This window comes from Limulus polyphemus, unplaced genomic scaffold (genome assembly GCF_000517525.1).
Source record: "Limulus polyphemus unplaced genomic scaffold, Limulus_polyphemus-2.1.2 Scaffold2629, whole genome shotgun sequence".
NCBI classification, from domain to species: Eukaryota; Metazoa; Arthropoda; class Merostomata; order Xiphosura; family Limulidae; genus Limulus; species Limulus polyphemus.
The window spans coordinates 125,940-149,577 of record NW_013668239.1 but is presented as its reverse complement, the minus strand read 5'-3'; the positions used below and the strand labels follow the sequence as shown (position 1 = coordinate 149,577).

At 31.6% G+C, this 23,638-nt stretch overlaps 1 protein-coding gene across 2 annotated transcripts in view; it reads left to right on the top strand.

Annotated features, from left to right (window-relative positions):
* The first annotated feature begins 2,200 nt into the window (after positions 1 to 2,200).
* Positions 2,201 to 23,638, top strand: part of LOC106467481 (DDB1- and CUL4-associated factor 8-like) — a 65,185-nt gene continuing 43,747 nt past the window's right edge. The window contains exons 1-2 of one of the 2 annotated variants that reach the window (XM_013927840.2): positions 2,201 to 2,446; positions 18,521 to 19,587. In XM_013927840.2, coding sequence (XP_013783294.1) covers positions 18,556 to 19,587 — 1,032 coding nt within the window. In that variant the 5' untranslated portion in view covers positions 2,201 to 2,446; positions 18,521 to 18,555. The remainder of the gene's footprint in view (positions 2,447 to 18,520; positions 19,588 to 23,638) is intronic. The other variant, XM_022395679.1, reaches the window with a different exon arrangement.

Genomic DNA, 23,638 nt, shown 5'->3' with positions numbered 1-23,638 from the left:
GCGATACAAGTCCTTACAGGAGAAAACATGGCTTTAAATATTGTTACGTCTCTGTTCGTTTATTAATTTCCGGTATAAATTCTTTTAAAACTTCTCCAACTTTAATTAAGTCAATAGGAGTTACTCTAACCAAAACTCATAAGTTAGATTTAAATAAATTTAAAAACGTATGCAAATAAAAATTACATTTATCTAAGTCACAAACGCCAGACATATTAATTAGCTTAACTAAGAAAAGTTAAGTTTAAAATTTATATGTTTCTCTTAATCCAAAAATCATTTGGTAATTTCTCAAATCTTATCTTATCTTCTTAGAATCCATACTTAATTTGGATTTCAAGTTCACTTTTTTCTAAGCTTAACTTGGGGTTCACTTTTATATTTTAGATTTAGAATTTAGTTTAACTTACAAGGAGATACACAAAGAACTGAAAAATATTTTCAATGAAATCTTCAACTCTCTCTCTCTTGTCATTTCAACAAGCACCAAAATACGTTTGCCTTTGTTTAACCTTGTTTTTGTATTGTATTGCGACTTTTTGTTTAATAAGCATTTGGGAACTTATGAAACTATTGGCGTCAAGTTTTTCTTCTTTGTTTTTACAACTATAGACTGGGAGAACATTATACTCCATAGTAGGGTATTCTCTGAACTTCCAGTAATTATCTGCTCTGTGGTAATACCAGAAAATAAACTCCAAAGTTAAGATACACATTATGTCAAAAAGCAAGTTAAACTCACACATAAGTGAATTTCTACAAAAATCAACAGTTAAGATGAAAGTTAAAAACTATATTTTGAAGTCAGAAGTTGCTCTTACTGGTGAAAAACTGGTTTTAAATACAAAACACAATAACATCACACAAATCCAGCTTTGCACACGACTCCACCTTGTACATATCACTTTCGTTCACTGTAATATGAGTGCAATGGCGTGATAGCCCTGGCCATTATCTATTTCATCAACAGAAAATCCACCAATTATCTCAATACATCAAGAGCTATCTTTCCTGTATGAAAGCACTACTAACCATCAATTAGTGAATCGCGTCTCTTGAAGTGTGTACTGAAGAAAGGGAAAGTAGAGTTGCTCATTTAAGCAATTTACACTTTGCATCCAATCCAAATTGAAACAAACAAGAAATATCAAAATTTTCGTATTAATTGAGGTAAAAGCTAACGTATGATACAGTCCTGCACCACATGTGCAATGCTGTCATTTACATATCCTTTAAATCCGTCTAATAAAGCAGTCACTGGATCTGTAGGATTCCGGATATTTTTAAAGAGGTGTATGTAACGATATGAGAAATATAAGCAACGGTCTTGTAAAAGATTTTAATACGAAATTATAGCAAAATATCTAAACATGAATGACTAGCAATATAAGTAGCTAAGTCAAAAGTAGAAATAATAATTTGATTATTTATAGATGAAGATGTATGTAACTACACAAACTACAAATCTATTTCAGAAATCATTACCCTCTTTTTTCTTTTGGCCAAATTATCCAGAAAAGTTATATTAATTATTAGGTGAAACACTCAAACATATTTAACAAGGCAACAGGGTATAAACGTTTTGTGTCAGACCCGAAACAACTTCAAGTCCCATGTTTGGACACTTCGTTAGGAATTAGTGCCGAGAGTCAAAGAAATAAAGTGTTGCAATGTTTTTGACTTTTACTGATATGCCCATGTTACTAGAAAGTCTAGCTGAGAGCTGTTAAAATTTAAATTTGTAATGCTTTATTTGTTGTTGAGCATAACCCTACACGATCTGGGCTGCGCTCAGCATAGGTATCGAAATCCAGTTTTTAGCGTTATAAGCCTTCATATTTACCATTGAGTTATTGGAGGGGAGTCATTTGAGAGTAGTGCTTTACATGATCAAATAATTCACGAAAATTGCAAACTTGTTTGCATAAACTGAAATGTACTTGAAACAGTTCGTCTTCCGATGAAGAGTTAAACTTATAAAAGTATATTAGTTGATATCCTAATTTACTCATTCAACACATATTAATTTACATATGTTAAATTATATACATATATATTAAATAAATATAGATCTAAATTGGTCACTATTTATTTAAATTAGTATTTAATTGCTTTTCATACGTTTTAGACTTCAGTATTCGTAGAAAACGAATGTAAATCATCTGTGAACCTAAACAATTCTAAGGGTTTTAAGTTTGCACATTTTCCGTGACCTTATACGTGCGCAGGAAGTGTATTGAGTAGTTTGTATTTGCTGCTTACTTACCTTAGTGAAAACGATGATTATTTGACATATTTCTTTGTATAATTACATAAGGCTTTGTTCTGTGAGATACATATTCTAATATATAAGTAAGCAGATTCTGCTATTTTATTAATTAGTCATCGTATTATGTTTCTCAACTAAATAGTTTGCGTAATTTTTTTTTAATGACTATTTAAACAGGTAACTATGACTTATATTAATTTGCTGTAGAATTACCAGAAAACATGATTAATATTAACCTAAACTGTTACTGTTAGGGGTACTATAGTTAAACTCAGTGTGTCTACTACACTAGTACTCCTTATATTTAATAATTATTTATATATTATATAATTGTTTTCAAATTCCATTTTCATTACAATTAACCGTTTTCTCGGGCAGACAATAAATAGCAACTTAAACTTCAGAGTTAAACATTTTATACAGTTATAGACGGTTAGTTAATGTTATAATTATATCAATTACTGATCTATATATCTTTAGTGTTAGTAACATAAGACTAAAACTAAAACATTAAAAGTTTGGTAATGGTATAAAGTATAACTAAAATGCCTTTTAAAGAAATTAAATTTAATAGTGTTTTTCAAGAAATTATTCATTTTAATAACTTGGAGTGAAATCTAATTAAATTGGAGCTGTTTATTAATACTAGCCCACTGCCACTGTGACAATTAATTGTAATATTAAAATTAAATTACTCGATTTTTATGCCATTCAACACTACTACTACTACTAGATAAGTTTTTATATTGTATCATATTATTTAGTAATTTTATGTTTTGGCTTGTTGTCTGGGTAAAATACACAGGAGACCCTAGTAGTAGTAACTGATGAGATTAATTGCAATATTAATGCATTTCTGTTTAAATATTTTTGTGTGATTCATTTGTTATTAGGGATCCTGTATCTGACTTTAAGTAATTCGGTACATGACTAGCTCAGACAAATGTTTGAAAACATGATGGGTAATTTCACAGTTTAACACTTTTTAATATTACTAAAAAGTTGTTAAATACATTGTAAAAAGGTATAATAAGCTAAAGTGTTTGTGGTAACCAATTAGTTGTACACTTCAATGTCAGTTGTAATCTTAGAAATAAGTCTACTGCTTTAAGTATAATTGCAACATAAATATGTTTGCTCAAGCTTACCACTATAGTCTTCCTTTTTTATACTTTTGTGTTCAGCTTTAAGCCACTTATTTAAAAATATCATGCAGGTAGGCTTATTTCTCTACCATTACCAATGGCCTTACCAATTACATTTAAACTAACAGAGAGCCATAACATCTTTAACATAAAGGACTGGAAGGTACCTTCTGGTCTATCTAGACCATCCTGTCCATTAAATTAAACAAAGTACAAAAAAGCCTACCCTGTCAAATTTATATTTATGTCCCCTACTCTTCCTATTTTCACCATTAAGTATGAAAAAAAGATGATGCATCAACACTATCAATTTCCTTAACAGTCTTAAACACCTTAATTAAATCCCCTCTAACTCTTCATTTTTCAAGAGAAAAAAAGTTCCAAAATATTAATCTAACATCATAGTAACCCTTCTCTAAACCCTTTCCAAAAATTCAGTGTTCTTTTTAAGGAAGGAGCCCAAGACTGAACACAGTACGCCAAATGTGGCCTAACCAATGACCTCAATAAACTTGTATTCAGTATATCGGTCGATACAATCAAAAATCCTGTTTACCTTGCCACTAGTAACAGCACATGATGGATGGCCATAAGAGATGGATGAACCAGAACACCAAGACTTTTCTTAAATAACATTGTTAAGGTTATACTCAATTAAAATTGTGATATCTCACATGCATTATCTTGCACTTATTATAATCAAAACTCACCTACAATTTATTTGCCCAACTCTCCAAATAATCCAAATTCTTGTGTAAAGCAGTAGCATCCTTCTTTTAGCCAGCAACACCTAAAATTTTAATGTCATCAACAAATTTAAGTAATCTATTAGCCATTCCTTCATCTATATCATTGGCTAGATGGAAGAAAGTAGAGGGTTAAAATAAATGGAGTTCATTCAAATTGGATTAATGTCATGAGTGTGGTACCTCAGAGCTCAGTGTTAGGACCTTTGCTTATTTTTATTTATGCCACTTTCTGATCCAATGACCCAACCATCCTCTACTTCTACAGAGATAATTTTTTATGTAGCATCTTGTCAAGTAGTTTTGGAAAATCCAGATACATCAAATCCATACTTATACCCTAACCTACGTCAGTAAACTCTTCAAAAAATTCAAAAGATTAGTAATGCATGGTTTCATGAGCAAAAAATCGAGTCTTTTCCATTTGGTGCCCACCAACAGATAGTTTTGAAAATAACACCAGTAATGCAATAAAATATTTAATAACAAAACATTATATGATATTATTTAACAAATTCTGCAATATTAAACTATTGTTTTGAATAAATCTTCATCTTTGTTTCTATTTTTCCATATAAATTCACAAAGATAAGAGTCAAGCATTTGGCGATGAGTTCCGCATTGATGTTTATTACTGTTGTTGGGTACCAAATGGAAAAGATCCAAAATATCTTCACTATTCTTCATCCTGAACAGTTGCTAGATGGAATAGTGCTTAAATCTTCATTAATAATAGTGAAGAAAAAGTAAAATTTAATAACCCAGCTATCCCTTAATCATCAAATATTAGCCTTCCTGTAACATCCCTCAAAAACCCTATTTCCGTCCTAACATTTTGTTTACTTTTAATGTATTTGAAAAAAATCATTACTATTGATTATTACTTTTCAGCCAACGTTTTTTTCATGTACATTTTAGAGTTTTTATCCTAGTTGGTCAACTCTCTTGATCTTTTATAGTCCACCAAACCTCCCATCATAATTCTCAATTTACTCTTGTATTTATACTTCTTTTCTTCAGTTTTATCTTTTATATCCTTTGGCATTTTACTTGCAGCCACCCTTTTCTGTGTATAACAAACATGCCTATTTATGAATCATTTAAAAAAATATTCCACATTTGATCAGTACTTCAAACTAATTCAGTTGTCCAATTCACAGTAGATAATTCTTATATCTTCAAAATTTGCTGTTTTAAATTTGGAACCAAAAATTATATTATTTATCTCAAAATGCAGAAAAACCTCAAATCTCATTGAGCAATGATCATTTACATCCAGATGTTCCAAACTCTTATCTTGTCAACCATTTCTTTATTAGAAGTTAACAGTAAATCTAAAATAGCATTATTCCTTATAGTTTCCTTAACAAATTGTTGAAGAAAACCTAAAAACCTGTTCCTTATGATTTTACTAACATTTATCAATATATGTATGCCTAAAAGTAAAATCTTCCATAATTATAATCTCTTTAACAATTGAATTCCTTATGTCACTGTAGAGTTTCTCAATTTCATTTGGTGGTCTGTAACAAATTCCAGGTAAAAGCCTTCTCTTATAACCTCTAACAAAAACCCAAACAGATTCAACTTCATTGCTATTAGCTTTGACATCAACTTGAACAGGCTGTAACTCGTATTTGACATATGAAGCCACTCCTCCTCTTTTTAGTTCTCTATCACTATTGAACAACCTATAACCTTGTATTTCAAAGAAATTCCTGTCATGAAAATTGACTAAATTTAGCTCAGTTTCAATTATTCCCATTATTTCAAAATCCTCTGTTCTGACTAGTGCTCTAAAGTCATCAGTTGCATTTCTTATACTTCTAGCATTGTAATAATAACACTCTGTCTATCGTTAAAATTATTTTTTTACCTTGTTCCCTCACACTACTACTTTCTGCATCTTTTCTTCATTATTCTGGCCCCCTCTTAATCTCTATGTGCAATATAACCCTTTACTATATCACTTGCTCTGTTAGTTATGTTCTCAACCCACCCATCCCTTTATAGCATAATCTAATTCTTTTCTCCCTATTTACCCCACCAACTATCCTATTCATGTGTCATACCAAAGAATCTTCTCTAACAATAACCTCCTTGTGCGATTCATTGCCATCCCTATCTGTCTATTGTTATACTTCCCTCCTCAAGTACATCATCTGCACAAGCTAAAGGCTAAAATCTGTTACTTAATAGAACCTACACATTACAATTAATTCCTTTACTGCTAGCCCTGTTAACTCTTAAGTTTACAGAAGTGTATTGAAGTAGCTTTTATCGTAACCAGCAAAACAACATGAGTATAAAAAAAAATACTTTTTTCCAACTTGTAGGTTTTAAATTTCATTTGCATAACCCCTAGAACCCACAAAGTGAATACCACAAGTTACTTTTAAATTAAGTTAAATGTTTATATATATTTTTTTTTACTTTCTCTATGATATTACTAACTGTAGCTATTATAATCAATTTATACTATATAGTATATGAAATGTTTAAAATTAAGACACAGGAAAAATTCACATACCTTTTAATATTTCATGAAACATCTTTCTATGCACATTTTTACATTTTCACATATAATTTATTATCCTTTCCTGTCAGTAGTACCATTATTTATAGCAACACGTGGCAGTGGGTGGCCCCAGCCAATACTACTGCATAGTGAGCACAGAATCTGGTGGTTGTCACGCATTACACTATCTCTTGTGAACCAAGTAGGCACTGGCTTATATAATAAAAAATATTAAACCTTTCAAATATACGTCTTAAAACAAAAATAACACAATTAAGTAAAATATAAAAACTAAACCTAAATACAATGCAACTGTCTATCTAACTAACATATTTCTAGGTGAGAAATAATGCTGAAGTGGTGGGAACAAAGCAGCAACAATGCTAAGAGCAGTTTAACTAGTTCTCTATATAATTCTTTGCACTAATTTTGAAATAACAGTTAAGAGAACATACTTCAAAAAGTGTTCTTTCCATTGGTTATAAACATCTAGCTCAACTAAGTATAATTGGCTGAGAAATTGCATTTCGTATGTGTAGAAAATGGGCGTGGCATCTGTCGAGTTCAGAGAAATTTATTTCCCCTTTCTCTGAATGCGTTGCGGAGTTTAAAAGATGAATGTGTTAACAGAGCAATTGACTTAGGTTCTTTCTATATATTAAAGTTTAGTGTGAATTAAAAACCGTTCAAACTATAAAAACACAAGTTTAACATTTTATGAACTTGCAGATTACGAGAGAATAAAACAAAACTTTAAAATTTTTTCTTTGTTTCTTTTGAAATAAAAGAATTAAAACTTGTATAATATAAACTCTGAACTATAATGTAATTTTTAATACTGATTTCATTGACAGACATTGATCATAAAACAGCTTAATAAATTTTAAATATAACTAAGTAAAATCTTGTGACATGTGCAGAAAAGGGTCACTGTAAGAACGAAGTTGATAATGTTTTTAACTACTTGAAAGTCATGATTAGCCACTTTATCTTTTTTGTGCAAATGCTTGGCTTCCTCTTTATATTTTGCTGCCATTTCCTGCAGTTTACCATCTTTATCCATAGCTTCTGTTCTATTTAGAACAGCTTCCAACTTGTAAACTAGATGCAAATTGTACAACATCACTAATAGAATTTCTTCAGTGTGCAAATTGGCCCCAAGTTCTGAAATAAAACGCTCTCCGTGCACTCAACTTAACAAACTGAGCATTTAACACCTACTCTACCCTTAACCATTGTACTTTGGAGATTAATAATCAACACCAAATACAAGTAGCCTATTGATAACACTGTTATGCCTAACTTAAAGTTCAATGTATTATGCTGTTTTATCACTACCTTGTCATTAAAATAATTTTGTCTTTAAAATGAGAAATGACAACTAGTTGTCAGATTATGTGTATGTAATAATACAAGTTATTCAGCCTGTTTTATAAATTAGTGATTAATAATCTTAAATTATAGCTAAAATCATGTTACATTTGCCAAAATCAAACTAAACAAATGTAACATCAAATCGTCAGGTAAACCATTAGTTTGTTACTGAAACTTTTTTGAAGTGAGAACAAGTTTACATGTAGGCTTCTAAAGATTAAGCCTTATTATGTTTCGTACTTCATATTTCTAACTGTTTCAGTAAACTAGCAATCATAAGATTTCTAATGATATAGTAGTTGATCTTTCTTTCCAATTTGATATGCTTCTGTGCTCTTTAAAATAAAGGCTTTTGTCTCTTATTCCAAAAATGAAATTTTTTAACTATTTTTTAATCTAATAGTTATTCCTACATGCCATGTAATCTTTTGTTCATCATACAAAAAATAGGCACAATATTCTAATTAATGTCTCATTAAAATGAGTTATATTTTTGTAAGCACTTCACTCTTAAAATTCAAATAGTCTGTAAATAAACCTTTCACCACAATACAAGCATAAAGTTGTACAATACGTAAGCATATGTCCTCTTTCCCACAGTACTATTGTTCTAAAACAAGAATTATGACTTCCATATCCCAAGAGTGGGAATGCATATTTTTTATTTACGCACTTAGTGCTATTAAGCTTCAACTGTAAAATTTTATTCTAGCACATTTGTCACTGTACAATCCAGATAGTGTTATGCTGTCTCTAATTCCAAATCACCAACCACAGGGAGAAAACCAGCCTGCATCAAACATTTTTTGGTTATTACAATTAATTATTGCATATTATTGATTTTTATCTCTGTCACCGAAGGTAACGGAGATAATGTTTTCACCCCTTTTTTGTGTGTGTTTGTCAGCAAGATGTCTCGAAAATAGCTGAATGGATTTCAATGGAAATTAGTATACATTTGGACTATGACCCAATTTAGAAGTGTTTAATTTTTTGAGTGTCCATGTCACAAAAAAAATCCCTATCTGTTAGCATGGGGACTGATTTTTCACACTATGTTTGCTCTATAATTCAGTCAAAAATGATCAGATTTTGATGGAACATGATGGGCTTGTGTAGAATATTATTCCTCATTGTCCTTCCCACAAAATGTCTTTGTCTGTTGGTAACAATGAATATACAGACACATTTTCATATTTTTTGAGGACCAGATATCATCAACACTGTGTGGTGGGTGGTATACACTAAATTTATTTTTGTTATTTAACACCTGCTATCAAGTGTAAATAAGATGATTTTAATATTATTACTTCTATTACTAGTATATGCTTGGAACTGCCCTTGGTACAGACTCTCCTCCCTTCAATAATCTCCTCAGAGTTCTTTTCATAATAATGTTAAATTAATTTTCATTTAACTAGGAGCTTTTCTTTCCATGTGCTTTTGCATTTGCAGAATTTCCATACTTCTACCTCTTTTTCCTCCAGTCTTCCATTTGACTGGTGATACTCTGTTCAGTCTACATGCTATTTCATTGACAACATTATTTAGAGATCTTATCAGGTTGCCCAGTAGTTACATTTAACCAGCTATATGATCCACCTTTTTTGTTGAATGGTATGCCAGTTTAGCCTGGAACATATGTCATTACCGGATGGGCTCTCAAAGGTTTTACTTATGTTTTTTGTGATGAGGTTTAGGGAGTATGTCAAGAATATCATCCTATCATGTGTTCTACCATTACTGGTCAACCAGACAAGTACATCGTCATATGCCTCGCATTCCATTCTAATTCAACTGAATGCTCAAACTCTAGATGCTTATCTCTCCATATGGCTCCTACCCATGCAGTCATTTCTTTCTTAACTGAGCCATCCATTGCTTTGATCAGTGTTGGTATCTACTTGTACTCATGATGTACCAGTAAGATCTCTATCTTTCTTGGCCTCATTTCAGTGTCTGTATAACTGTTTTGTTTGCCCTCTTCAACTGTTGATAAGGAGGGTGAGATACTGTTGTGATTTTTGAGTAGTTTTGTAGTAATGTTGCTTAAACCAAGCCTAAAGAGCTGAGTTTTGTAGAGAGTTGATTCAGCTGCTCCTGTTGCTATTTTCATTGCTGCATTCTGCACCCTCTCTATTATGATCATTGCTGACTTTGCATACAGATGGATTCCATACTCCATTCTGGTTATGACTGTTGTTCTCATCACAACACCCAGAAAAGTTGGGCTTTATCTGATTGACTGGACATTTTGTTATTTACTACTGGCAGAGGATGTTACTGGCTTTTTTGCAGGTCGTCTCTTGCAACTCTTATTTCATCAACATATGTATATAGTATCCTCTGGAGCATTCCAGTACGTTGACCAGATCAGCTATATATGCATTAAAGATGACATGACCTTCCAGTGATCCTTGTGGAAAACGAGAGCTGACTTAAAAAATATCATGTTTTTATTTCTCAGATTTCAACTGACAAATGTGTCTAGTAAAATTAATATCCATCATATGAGAATGTCCAAGACTTTTAGAGCCCTTAGCTTCATTCCCAAAATGCCAAGATACACTCAATTGTAAGTATCTTCAAGGTGAAAGAGCCTAACAGTACAGTGCTGTGATGTCTGAATACATTTCTAGATGTTGTTTGTGACTGCCTTGACACTTGAGGTTATGGTTCTCTAATCTTGCTCCTCCCACCTTAATAGTAGACAGTCTCTCTCTCTTCTTCAGGTTTTGCATGTGTTGTGTACCTTTGCTACTATCCTGTTCATGAGTTTTATCAATTGTTATTAGTCAGTATCTCTTTAGTACGAGATGGTCTTTGAAAGGTATGGGCAACACTACCATTGAGCAATCTCTGTAACATCTTTCTCTATTTTCTCCTGCATAATTGAAAATTTGTTTATTTCAACTTAATGTACTTTCTGTTCCATGGAGAGTTTTTAAATTCATAATGTCTTGCATCATCTTGGCCTGGTTGACAATCTATCTTTGTTGCTTGAAGAATTGCCTTCAGTTTTATCACTGTATCTTATAGAAATTCACCTCTCTGTTGTATTCTCTCATTCAGTTACTGCCATACCTGTTTCCAAGATCCTCCCATTTTTGTGTAGCTGGCTCATGATGCATCTGCAAGAAAGTATTATATCATCATTTCTAAGTCTTTCACCATTCGACCTTTTGATCTCCTGTAGCCCTACATACATGCAACTGATACCATTTAGTATACTGGAGTCTGCTGGGTTACATTATTTATGGAAATTGTCCCATATTGCTTGCCTACTTATTTCTGCCTTTTGTTGGAACTTTGAGGTAACTTTATTGAACTCTGCTAGATTTCACTTTCTCCTTCATTACACCTTTTGGTCTCATTGTATGCTTTACTGGCCTCAATTTTCTCTTTCTAGGCTTGCTTCACTTCTACTGTCTTCCATTTACTTTTCTGGCTCATTCTTTCATTTCTCTTTCTTCTCGTGCACTTACTCCTCTTTTATATTGGAAGCCAGTAGTCAGAATGAATTTTTGAGACTGCTTTTTCTTGGCTATTTGCATGAGTATGGTCTTATGGTCACTACTCATTAAAGGCAGTAGCTTCCATTTTAACTTAAGAAATGCATCAGGTGTAACTGGAGTGAGGTCTATGGCTGCTATTCTTGTGGTAACATTTTTATTGACAAAAATACAGTTAAATTCTAAGGGCTTTCACCATTTATCTTTTATTCATCTTTCAGACAATGTACAGCCTGGTTGTTCTCTGTATATTAAGTACATCTTTCAACTTAATTTTAAATTCAGTTCCCACCTTCTGGCCAAATTTATAAAACACTTCAATTTGTTTTGAATAAAAGAAACATTGTTATTAGTGTTAGTCTATTCCAATATTTTAGTATTCTCCTTAAGTTCAAAAGTACAGCAGTCCAAATGCAATTAAGGTTCATAAACAGACCCTTGAAGGATCCTACTAGGCTTACTCTCCTAATTAGAAAAAAAAATCCCTGCTTTATTTCTCATGCTAAAAGAATATTATGTATATATAAATATATTCTGTATGTGAGATGTTTGTGTAGAATACAATATGAATCTAAGTGTTGCAGAAAATTTTTAAACTAAACATAGTGAGGAATGATGAAATAACATGTAAAGATAACAAAGGGCCAGTTGGTCCACCAAGTTTGTGTGATCAACTAAATGAAATTAAAAAACCCAAAGCCAGCCCTCTTAAATATTTATAAAGCCTTCCCTTAAATGCTTTTAGATTTATTATATTAATTTAATCTGAAAGCATTCCATTCCCTGTTGGAAAAATAAAGCTGACTTAGATGATCCCTACCCTGTCAGAATTTTGTTTTCTTTGGCTTATCCTACCAATCTTACCACTAAATAAATAAAAAACAAAAAAAACATGATGTATAAACATTCAATTACCTGAACAATATTAAACACCTTAGTTGGATCCCCTCTAACTCTTCTTTTTTTTTTCTTTCAAGAGAATATAATTTCAAAGATCATAACCTGTCTGTATGACAACATACATCATTTCCATTACAATGTCATCCTAATAGCCCCTCTATGAACAGTTCCTAACAATTCAACATCATTCTTAAGGTAAGGAAATCAAGGCCAAACAATACTCTAAATGAGGCCTAACCATTGAACTGTACAATGAAATTATAACCTCTTTAGACTTGTAAATGAAACCTGAAATCCTGTTTGCTGTACCATCAGTAATAAGGAACTGTTTAGATGACTTAAGAGATTGATCAACCAAAACACCAAGAATCTTTTTTTTACTATAAGATTCTAAAGTTATCCCCATCAAAATTATGGTTAAATTTAAATTGTGATAATTCACACACACCAAATATTCTAAACTTTTATAAGCCAGAAGCATCCTCCTTATGGCAAACAGCAATCATGACCTTAATATCATCAGAAAGTTTAAGCAATTTATTGACCATTTCTTCATCTTTGTCATTGGTGTAAATAAAAAAAAAACAAAGTTCTTAACACTAAGCCCCTGCATCAGTCATTTAATTAATTAACTTTTTATGAAATCCATTTACATCAGCCTTCTGAATGTTTTTCATCCAGCCATTTTTTGACCCAACTTGTCCCCCCACACTAATAGAGATAATTTTTTAAAAGTTTTTTGTGAAAATCTAACTATACTAAATCCACTCCTTTGCTTTCACCTATGTAAGCAATAATCTCTTCATTATCTGTATTAGGATGGAAGAAATATTGAAATGTTTAACACAAAGAATAATTTGTTGAAAAAATACATTGTCTGTATTTGGGTGGAAGAAGTATTGAAATGTTTAACACAAAGAATAATTTGCTGAAAAAATACATTGTCTGTATTTGGGTGGAAGAAGTATTGAAATATATAACACAACCATAATTTGCTGAAAAGTGACATCATTTGTATTGTGAATGAAATATTGAAGCATTCAACACTGTATCATAATCTGTTGATAAAATGGTAGGTTAGGCCCCAGCTACTAGCATTGAGTCAGCAGAATTGTAAAGTATTAAATGTTAGGCCCCAGCTACTAGCATTGAGTCAGCAGAATTGTAAAGTATTAAATGTTAAGTGTTTCTTTATACCAAAAGGTATGTAGATGATTGTAAAGTTATTAGGTTATCTGCCACTAAGCCAACTTTCCATTCACTTCTTAATTTCCACCAATTTTGTAAGAACCATACTTTCTAATTTACATTTTTATAGCATATTAATTAAAAAAGTACCATCCTGAAAGTCCAGGTACAGAACATCAGGTAGATCACTCCCATTTAAAATGGTAGAAATTCAATCAAGTTGGCTATTTATGAAAACTATGGTGATTATTGTTTGTTAAATGCCTACTTAATTTTGTAAAACATTTTTCAAATATAAAATAGAATCTGATTCCTTGTTAATAACAAAATTCAAACTAATTTAGACCAGAATTTCTTAATGATGATACAATACACTCACAAATAATTTTTAAACCTCACTTTAGGAAAATGGAATTACTCAGTCAGTCTCTCCAAAGTTAAATTCTCCTAAAATAGTATGACCATTTCCATAATAAGAATGTTGCAACAGAATTTTTTGAGTTAGGATGCAATACCTAATAACTTTTAGATGTTCCTCATACTAACTTCGAGACACAAGCACAAGTTTACTAAGTGCTTGAATAATTTAAGAACATTAATGTCATTATATACTACAACACTTGAAACTTACCTATGTAATGGTGATTCAAATGTATGCATGAAACTGCAAATGAGCATCTCAAGTTACCAAAATTTCATCAACCTTGTACCTATACTTTTAAAGAAGGTTGACTTACTAGGCAGTTTAACAAAATTTAAAAAAAAATCAAGAAAGATCTTTTTCTTTGGTAGCTTTGCTAATCTGCTTATGCTTATTCCTATCTGAGGTATCATAGTATGGATAACAGATTTAACAGAGATGAAAATCTACTCTAGCATGAATTAAGAAGAGGAACTTGGCATATTCATAGATAATTCATTCAAACCATTAAGGAAGTGATCTATTGCTAGAAGTAAAGTTAATAAAATTTAAGATGTATTTATAAATATATTAATTACAGTCAAACCAAGTAATTATATATACAAATCACTTTCTAAGCCTCACTTGGAATACTGTATACAGTTTTGATCTCTCTATTTGAGAAATATTACAGTTGTTTGATTTTAAAAGGGGAATCAGGAATTTCATTGGTTAATTTTTTTTATTTTCTTAAAAGTGGATAAGCAAGGACACCTTTGTTATCCATATCTTATATGGATTAAGTAATCAGTCAGAAGAACTGTAGAAAAATGACAATTAGCAATTTTTTCCTTCTCTATTAGCCCAAACAGATTCACATTTTTGCCAACCTCTCAATATCAATTATTGTATAATCTTTCACAGTAAAACCAAAATATATAGAAAAAGTTTAGAAGTCAAACTAACGAAACAAAACATACGAGATAAACCTTTACACAAGCTTATTGCTAACTTAGAAAATACTTAAACTCCTAATATTAGAATAATAACTAATATTCTTCAGTCTACAATGTTTATCTTTAAATCTAGGCCTCGTCCAGACTTTAATTCCATTATCCCTAAGGATCTACTTTGTATTTCTAACCTTATTTCATCCCTTAAGCAGGAAACTCTTAAGACGTTTGTCCAAATCTCTAACAATGTTGAATACTTCTTGAGTGATCCAGTTCTTCATTATCATAGAAAAGTAGTTCAAAACTTTGAAAATGATTTAAATCTGGTATTCTATATTTAGTAGTTCATCTTAACATATTTTTTCAATTTGTGTTAATATCCTTCTTGTAGTAAGATTGCAGTTAGTGCATTGCAGCATTTGATACACCAAATTAGACCTTACCAGAGTTTTGTGCTGTAATATACCAAAATAATCTTGCTCTTTCTTGTATTCAAACTTCCTATAAGTAAAACCAATAACTGTTACTTTTTGCCACATCTAAATGGCGAGAAAGACTTAAAGAACATAAATCTAGGTAATAAAAGATAATTTTGACATATCAAGGTCATTCAAGAAAGAAACCAGCCCAACCTGTATATAACTCCTCACAAGAATAATATCTACAAAACAATTTATTAATCCAAACTATCAGCACACACATATGATCTAGCATGCTAATAACTAATATGGAAACATTTTTGTTAATAACCAGGCTTTCAAAATTTAAGATTTTTATCTACAATCTTAATTTTCTGTTATTGCAGCAAACCTCCTTTATGCAGTTTATACACAAATCATCTTAAACACATCAATCACATCACTTTTAGTTTTTATACTTCAAATCTTTAAGTCTCAATATCTTTATAGTTCACATAACATAATGACAACAAAGGAACATTTAGTCCTTCAGGGCTGTCCTTATAATTCTATCCTTGAGAAAAGTAGAAAATTAAAATTACTATTTATTTTCAAGAAGTGACTGATTCTCTCTTAAACTCGTGTGAAGTGCATACCTTCATGACTGTCATAGGCATATCACTCTAAAATCCAGTCACCCTGTTAAAAAAAAATAAAACTGAAGTATAGTCTGCCTTTTCCAAATCTTAAACTTGTATCCTCTTGTCTTCATAATACAAAAAAAAGAATTGGATGCCTTTATGATATTGATCCTCCCCATAAAATCTCATAAACTTCAATTAAATCATATCCCACCTTTTTTTTCCTAATAAAAAACATATTAAGAGGTCTTGACTTATCTCTATAATATAATATTTCCATTCCTCGAATAATCCCAGTAACATTTCTTGGAATTAACCCTATATTTCCAATAAATCATTATCCTTTCTTAGATAAGGAAACATAAACTCGATCGAGTATTAAGTGATTCAAAAAAGTGATTTGTATAGATAGATAAATTAACCTTTTGATTGTAATCAATATATTTATAAATGCACCCTAAACTTCTAATAGCTTTACCACTAGCAACAGAGCACTGTTTTGATGGCTGAGTGCATAACCACATCTGTAGTAATATCATTTGCTACAATCATGCTGTTGAGTTAATTCTTTTCTGTATTAAATGTGGGATCATAATTATGATAACCAAAACCATTAGTTTGCACTTATAATTAATGGTCATTTGCCTAATACTTATCCAAATTACCAATTGATCTAAGTAATTCTGTAGTACCTGAAGATGAACATCCTTGGGACAGCTTCAAATACACAAGAGTTTAATGTCATCAGCAAATTTTACTGATTATGCCCATTGATATGATTAATTTGAATAAGAAAAAGCAAAGGACCAAGCACTTAACACCTGAAGCACTCCACCAGTAACAAAGGTCCAGTTTGACTAAACTCAATAGCCTTTTGCTTGTTCTCATCCCACCATCCTTTAATCCATTTAACTAGTCCTTTTTAACATCTACCAGTGTCACGTTTTTAGCTAATATTCTGTGTTGTACCCTAACAAAAACATTTTGAAAATATCAGTATTCACTAGTAAATTTTCCAAAGCTTTCTTTTATCATATTCTTTAGAATTGTTTGTAATACAGAAGTATGACTAACTGGCCTATAATTGTGAGGGGTAAATCTTATCACCCCTTTAACAATAAGGTTAAAATTAGCAACTTCACTGTTCTCAGGCTCCTACCCACTGTGTAATGAATTACTAAAAATGAAGGTGAGATGCTAACATACCTGATTTTTGACCTCCTTAAAACTGTAGGAAAAATCCTCTATGTTCCTTGTCCATTATCTATTTTTTATTCTTTCTGCTAACCACCAAGAGATTAATATCTACATTAATCAGGTCAATTCCAAGTTTTCTATAGAATGCTCAGGGTTAAGAATATTGCTAATACTTGAAAGCTTTAGCCATCTCACAGTCTTGAACATAATCCTTGTAATTAACATCTTTTAAGGGCCCAATACCCATTTTAATTTTTTTCTTACCTTTAAAGTTAAAAATTTTGTTAGTTTTAACATTATATTTTCAGCCAGTTCTCTCATAAGCCCTTTTGAATTTCCTCTTTTTTTTTAGTCAAATCCTTAGCTTTCCTGTGGTTCTATAAATGTTCTATTTAATTAAATTTATAATATAGATAAATGTCAAACTTAATTATGCAATTCTAGTAATATAAATAAAATAATGAAATATTGAGCAAATACAGATACATCCTGGAGAGATAAGTCATTAAATTATTTACATTAATCAAAATGTCTAATAGTAAACTCCAGTTTGTGTTAAAAACAAAAATTGAGAATATTAATTATGCAGTGATAATTTTTCTTCAAATATTTGTTTTGCCACTTCTATTCTTTAAAACTGCATATCCTCATTAGTGGTTAACAATAATTGTAGTATTGTATTCTCTCTAGTTGACTCTCAGATATAAAAAAAACCTTCTGAATCACTTCATAAAACCTTTCTCTCAATACTTTTGACTACAATCCCAAACAATGTGTCTAAACTGAAAGATTTACATAATTTTTGTTTAAGTATATTTACCAAGACCAACCCTGATCTCATTATACAATTTCTCATTTGGCATTACTTATCTGATAGATGGCCTATAATGATTGTAGACTGTAGTATTTTTACCTTTGAAACCCATGATTATAACCCATATAGCTTGAATGAATTGACAACCATTTTTTATTTCTTCATTTTAAACATGATGCAGTTCATTCTTTGTATAAAGAGCCACCCCTCTTTGAAAAGTTTATCACTGTTAAAAATACTTCTAACCTAGAATTTCAAAGTAACTACTATTAGTATTCTACACATCTAAAGTTTCAGTAACTCCTGTTATATTATAGTTTTCAATTTCAACTAAATCTGTGAATTGCCCATTTTGTTTCCGGTATTCCTCATATTAAAATAATAGAACCAAGCTGCTTTCTAAATCTTACAGGCTTGTTCTTAAAACTTTTAATGAACTTATGTTTTATTTTGTTTTCCTTACAGAAGTGTAGACTTGTCTGAATAGGAACATTAAAAAAATGGGTGATGCAAATACAGTTGAAAATCATGAAAAAGGTAAAAAGGAATTAGCATCTAAGGTAAAACAAGAACCAATGGATGTTGATCCACCTGATATAACTTCTAACCATGAAACATCTGGAAACTTGAAACAATCCAATCATTGTGATGAAAAAGATTTTGCATTATCAGAAAATCTAACTGATCAGAAAGAAAAATCCTCATCAGTTCAGTTTGCTTTACGACAAATGAAAAAAGATGATAGTGGTATTAGTATTAGCAAATCACAAGATGAAGATGAGGTTGACATTGATAAAGCAGAATCATCTAAAGATAAGGAGAGATCTAGTAAGAATTTAAATATTGAAAAGAGGAATTCACATGAACTTGAAGATAAACAACCAGAAGACATGAATGGCCAAAGTAGCCCTGATTCTGGCAATCAAGATGCTTCCTTTTCACTAGCTGAATTTCCGGATGGTATATGTGAGTTCTCTGAAAAATCTTCAGACTTAAGTAGTAATTTAGAAACAGCAGATAAAAAGGACAAACAAACAACTAAAGAGGAAGCAGCAAAAACAAAGGGAGAAAATGCTAGCGTTTTTAAAGGAAAAGAAGAACAAACCAAAGTTCAAAGTGTTTGTGATGATGAAAATTCTGATGATGATCAGTTATCAATCAAAAGTGAAGATGTATCAAAAATGAGTGACTCCGATGATGAAAAAAACTATGATCCCACACCAAATGTACCTAAGCCTAAATATAAGTGGTTTTTGTGTAACGAGATAACAAATCGACAATATGGGACTCCAAATGGATACTCAAGTGATCTCTTTAGATTTCATTGTAGTGGCAGTTTGCACATGATTGAACGTTTAGAGCTGATGTATAAAATGAAGAATCATGATGGATGTGTTAATACCTTGCATTTTAATAGTACTGGAACTCGACTGGTTAGTGGATCTGATGACTTGAACATTGTTATTTGGGATTGGACAGTTTCAAAACCTGTACTGGAGTATCAAAGTGGCCACAGAAGCAATGTTTTTCAGGTCAGCTATACTTTTACCTACATGTAAAATTGTGTAATTACAAAAGAACTTGACAGGTGTATATCTTATAAACATGAGTAGAATTATTTGAGTTTCTTCCAAGAATATTATAGTTTCCACTTTTAATTTCTAGTAGGATGTTTTTCTGTTATGTAAAACTTAAATACAAGTACATATATGTTTGCCATTGAGTTGATATCTTCATAATAATGTAACTGGTTAACTTGCAAATTGATATAGTATATGATTTGGGGCCATTTATCAGTTCTGATCTTTAATTTCTTAACTGCCATATTTATAGACAAACAACTTGTCAAGTGTCATGTTTAGTTTTAGGTATACAGTAAGAGAAAAATGACATTTGTAATATATCATCACATATACATACATGTACATATAATTATGGACAACAAGGGACCCCCATTTGGTCCATTGAGGCCACCATTTCCACTAAATTAAACTTCAAAATGAAAATAAAATAAAATTTAATATTTATCAAACTTTCCCTTAAACTCCTTTAAATTAATTGCATCTCACATCTGAAGTGACCTATTCCAAAGGTGAACCACCTTGTTAGAAAAATAAAGCTGTCTTAGCTGAAGATGACTCCTACCCTGTCAAAAGAAAATGTCTCCTAGCCATATTCTCACCATTATGTATGAAAAAAGATGATGTATTAACACTATCAATTCCCTTAGCAGTTTTAAATACCTCAATCAATTACTCTGTAACTCTTCATTTTTCAAGAGAAAACAATTTCAGAGATCTTAACCTGTCTTTGCATGACAGTCTTTCCATCCCAGATATCATTGTAGTAGCCTTCTGAATTCTTTCCAACATTTCAGTGTTCTTCCTAAAGTAAAGATCCCAAGGCTGAATGCAATATTCCAAATGTGGCCTAACTAATGACCTATGCAATAAAATTATAACATTTTTATACCTGTATTCAACATTTCTGTAAATACAACCTTAAATCTTTTTTGCTGTATCACAAGTAACAACAAACAACTTAGATAGCTTAAGACACTGCTCAACTAAAATTCCAAGATCCTTTTCTTCCATAACACTATTAAGATTATTCCCATCAAAATTATGGTAATAATCCAAATTATGATATCCCACATGCATTATCTTTTATTTATTGTAATTAAAAGCCATCAGCTATCTATTTGCCCAACTTAACAAATCATTTTGTAAATCAGCATTCTTGTAGCCAGAAATACCCAAAATCTTAATATCATTAGCAAATTTAAATAATTTATTGAATATTTCATAAAATGAAAAGAGCAAAGGTCATTACACTGATCCCTGTGTTATGCTGCTTGTGTCATTAATCCAATTTGAATGAACTTCATTTATATCAACCTTCTGCTTTCTTCCATCTAGCCACTTTTTGATCCAATGACCCAACCTATCCTCTTCACCTACAGAGAACATTTCTAACAAGCCTTTTATGTGGCACCTTATCAAATGCTTTCTAAAAATCCAGATACATCAAATCCATACCCATACCTTAATGTACATGTAACCTTTTCAAAGAATGTCAAAAGATTAATAAGACATGGTTTTCCCTCAGTGAAACTAGGCATGTTGCCCCTGGCCTTGAAGATCTCCCATGGTATTACTTAGCAGGTGAATTGTTACAAATTCATGACAATTCAGCATTTCCATTTGCTGCCCTCTATTTTCAATGTACAGGATGTGGGAATTCAGAACAAATATCTTGATGATGTGAAAGGCCATTGAATTGTCTAACATAGAGCTGAGTAATATGACAACATCTGGTCAGATCTGTCTATCCTGGACATACCATTGTTGTAATCACAGACTATATTGAATTTCTTTGAAATTTTATTATTCCGATTCACATCAACTATCTCCACTTTATGTATGTTACTTATTGTGAGCACTTCCCATTTGTCCTTCCAATTACAAACCACCCCCTGAGTATGACTGCTTCCATTCATGCTCCTCCTTCTTCAACTTTTGTGGATTTTCCTTGTGGTCAAACCAGAGTGTTCCACGTATACAAGTTGATTGCTCAGTTTTTTCACCAGATTCATGGAATTTTAATATCTGTGTACATGACATGACATTTGTCTATTTAATCAGCTCACATATAAAGTACAACAGCCACAACCTATCCCAAGCAGACATCATAATCAAGGCCAATTCCAAAGTATATGCAAATTTTCAGCACCAGACCTCGAGATTCGCATAGTTCATAGAGTTTGATTTCATATTTGTGGTATTTATTTTTGATATACTGACGAAACAGAGTATCATGGACTCGTTGATGCACAAATACTTTCTTGGATTGTAAATATGGATTGTTTCATTATTGAAATGACCCAGAAGAGGTCATACCTTATACAAACGATCATCGTGAGTTTGGAAATTTTCTGTGAAATGCCAAAAATCTAAGAGCACTTGAAAGCAGTTGTGACTCATAACACCATTAAAAAATGATGTCTTGTATAGAATATCAATACTCCAGCAGTGCTCCAAGGTAGGTAGGTTGTTTGGACCCATATGAATCAACAAGGCAAGAAACTTTTTAATTTCTGTTGCATTTGTGTCCTTCCAGTGTTTCAGATGTGATTCTCTTTGCAATGGTCATTGTTGTTGATTTTTTGGCTGTCACATATTGATTTTTTTTTCCATGGCCATGATATCTAGTAATTGTGGAGTCAGAAATAAATCAAAATAATCACCAGATGAAGCATCTTGTAATTGAATTCTAAGACCAAAGTTTTTATTAAAAGTGAAATTGGCTGGATCTTGCACAACATTCCACCAGTTATGCAATGGGACACCATAGTTCACACCTCCAACTGCTTCTTTATCATGAACTAGTGTAGTAGAACCACATCCATCACCTCTTGTCTTACCTCCATGACCACGTGGTCCTCTGGTGTGGATCCCGCAAACTATAGATCTTCCATGTGCTGCTGGTACTGCATTGTTGTCATTTGAAAAATGAAAATGATAAAACCATCATTAGACAGGTTGTTACTGCTATCATCAGTCTGCATTTCAATCTGACCATCACTGTCATCTGAGGACATTGCTCATAGATGGGTAAAATTTGAATATAAAATATCTGCACATGCATACTTGGCTTGGCTAATGGGTCGGCAGTCAACGTGAATTCCTGTTTTCACTTCCCACAGTTCTCCTTTCTCTTCATATATCACTTTTATTCTACTTAGGATGGCATCATATATTTCCTCAAACCTGCAAACTCTTCATAACAGATCTTTTTCACTACTAGCTTCCTTAAAAGTGTATGTCACTCCTGAGTCCCAAATAAAACCTACTTCTGGCATCTCTTACACATTACAAACTTGAAACTGGTACAGTGGTTTGAAATTTTTGAAAGAAACTACTTGCCTAAAGGACTAATGATAGACAAATCTACTTAATTTTTTCCTTTTTGGGGAATGGCATATATCACATTTTGAATCTAACATATATTCATACATGTGTTTAATGGTTTTTAACATTTAGTCATTAACATTATACAGCACATCATGTAGAATACCTCACAAATAAACTGTTACAGAAATAGTCTTTTATGTATAAAGCTTTCAATATTTTTGTCATTTCTAAGAACTTTGGTTGTGAAAGTAAATAAAAATGCATAATTATGTCAACCACACTATCTGCTATATCCAGTACCAACAAGCTTGTTATAATTCTTCCTATAGTTAGCAAGCAGACTTTACTACTCTAGGAAAGATCAATGTAATAATATTTTGTATTAATTTAAATATGTTTGTTACTCTGGGTGAGACTAAGGCAGGCCTCAAAAAATATATAAATATGTTTGTTACTCTGGGTGTGACTAAGGCAGGCCTCAACAAATATATAAATGTTTGTTACTCTGGGTGTGACTAAGGCAGGCCTCAACAAATATATAAATATGTTTGTTACTCTGGGTGTGACTAAGGCAGGCCTCAACAAATATATAAATATGTTTGTTACTCTGGGTGTGACTAAAGCAGGCCTCAACAAATATATAAATATGTTTATTACTCTGGGTGTGACT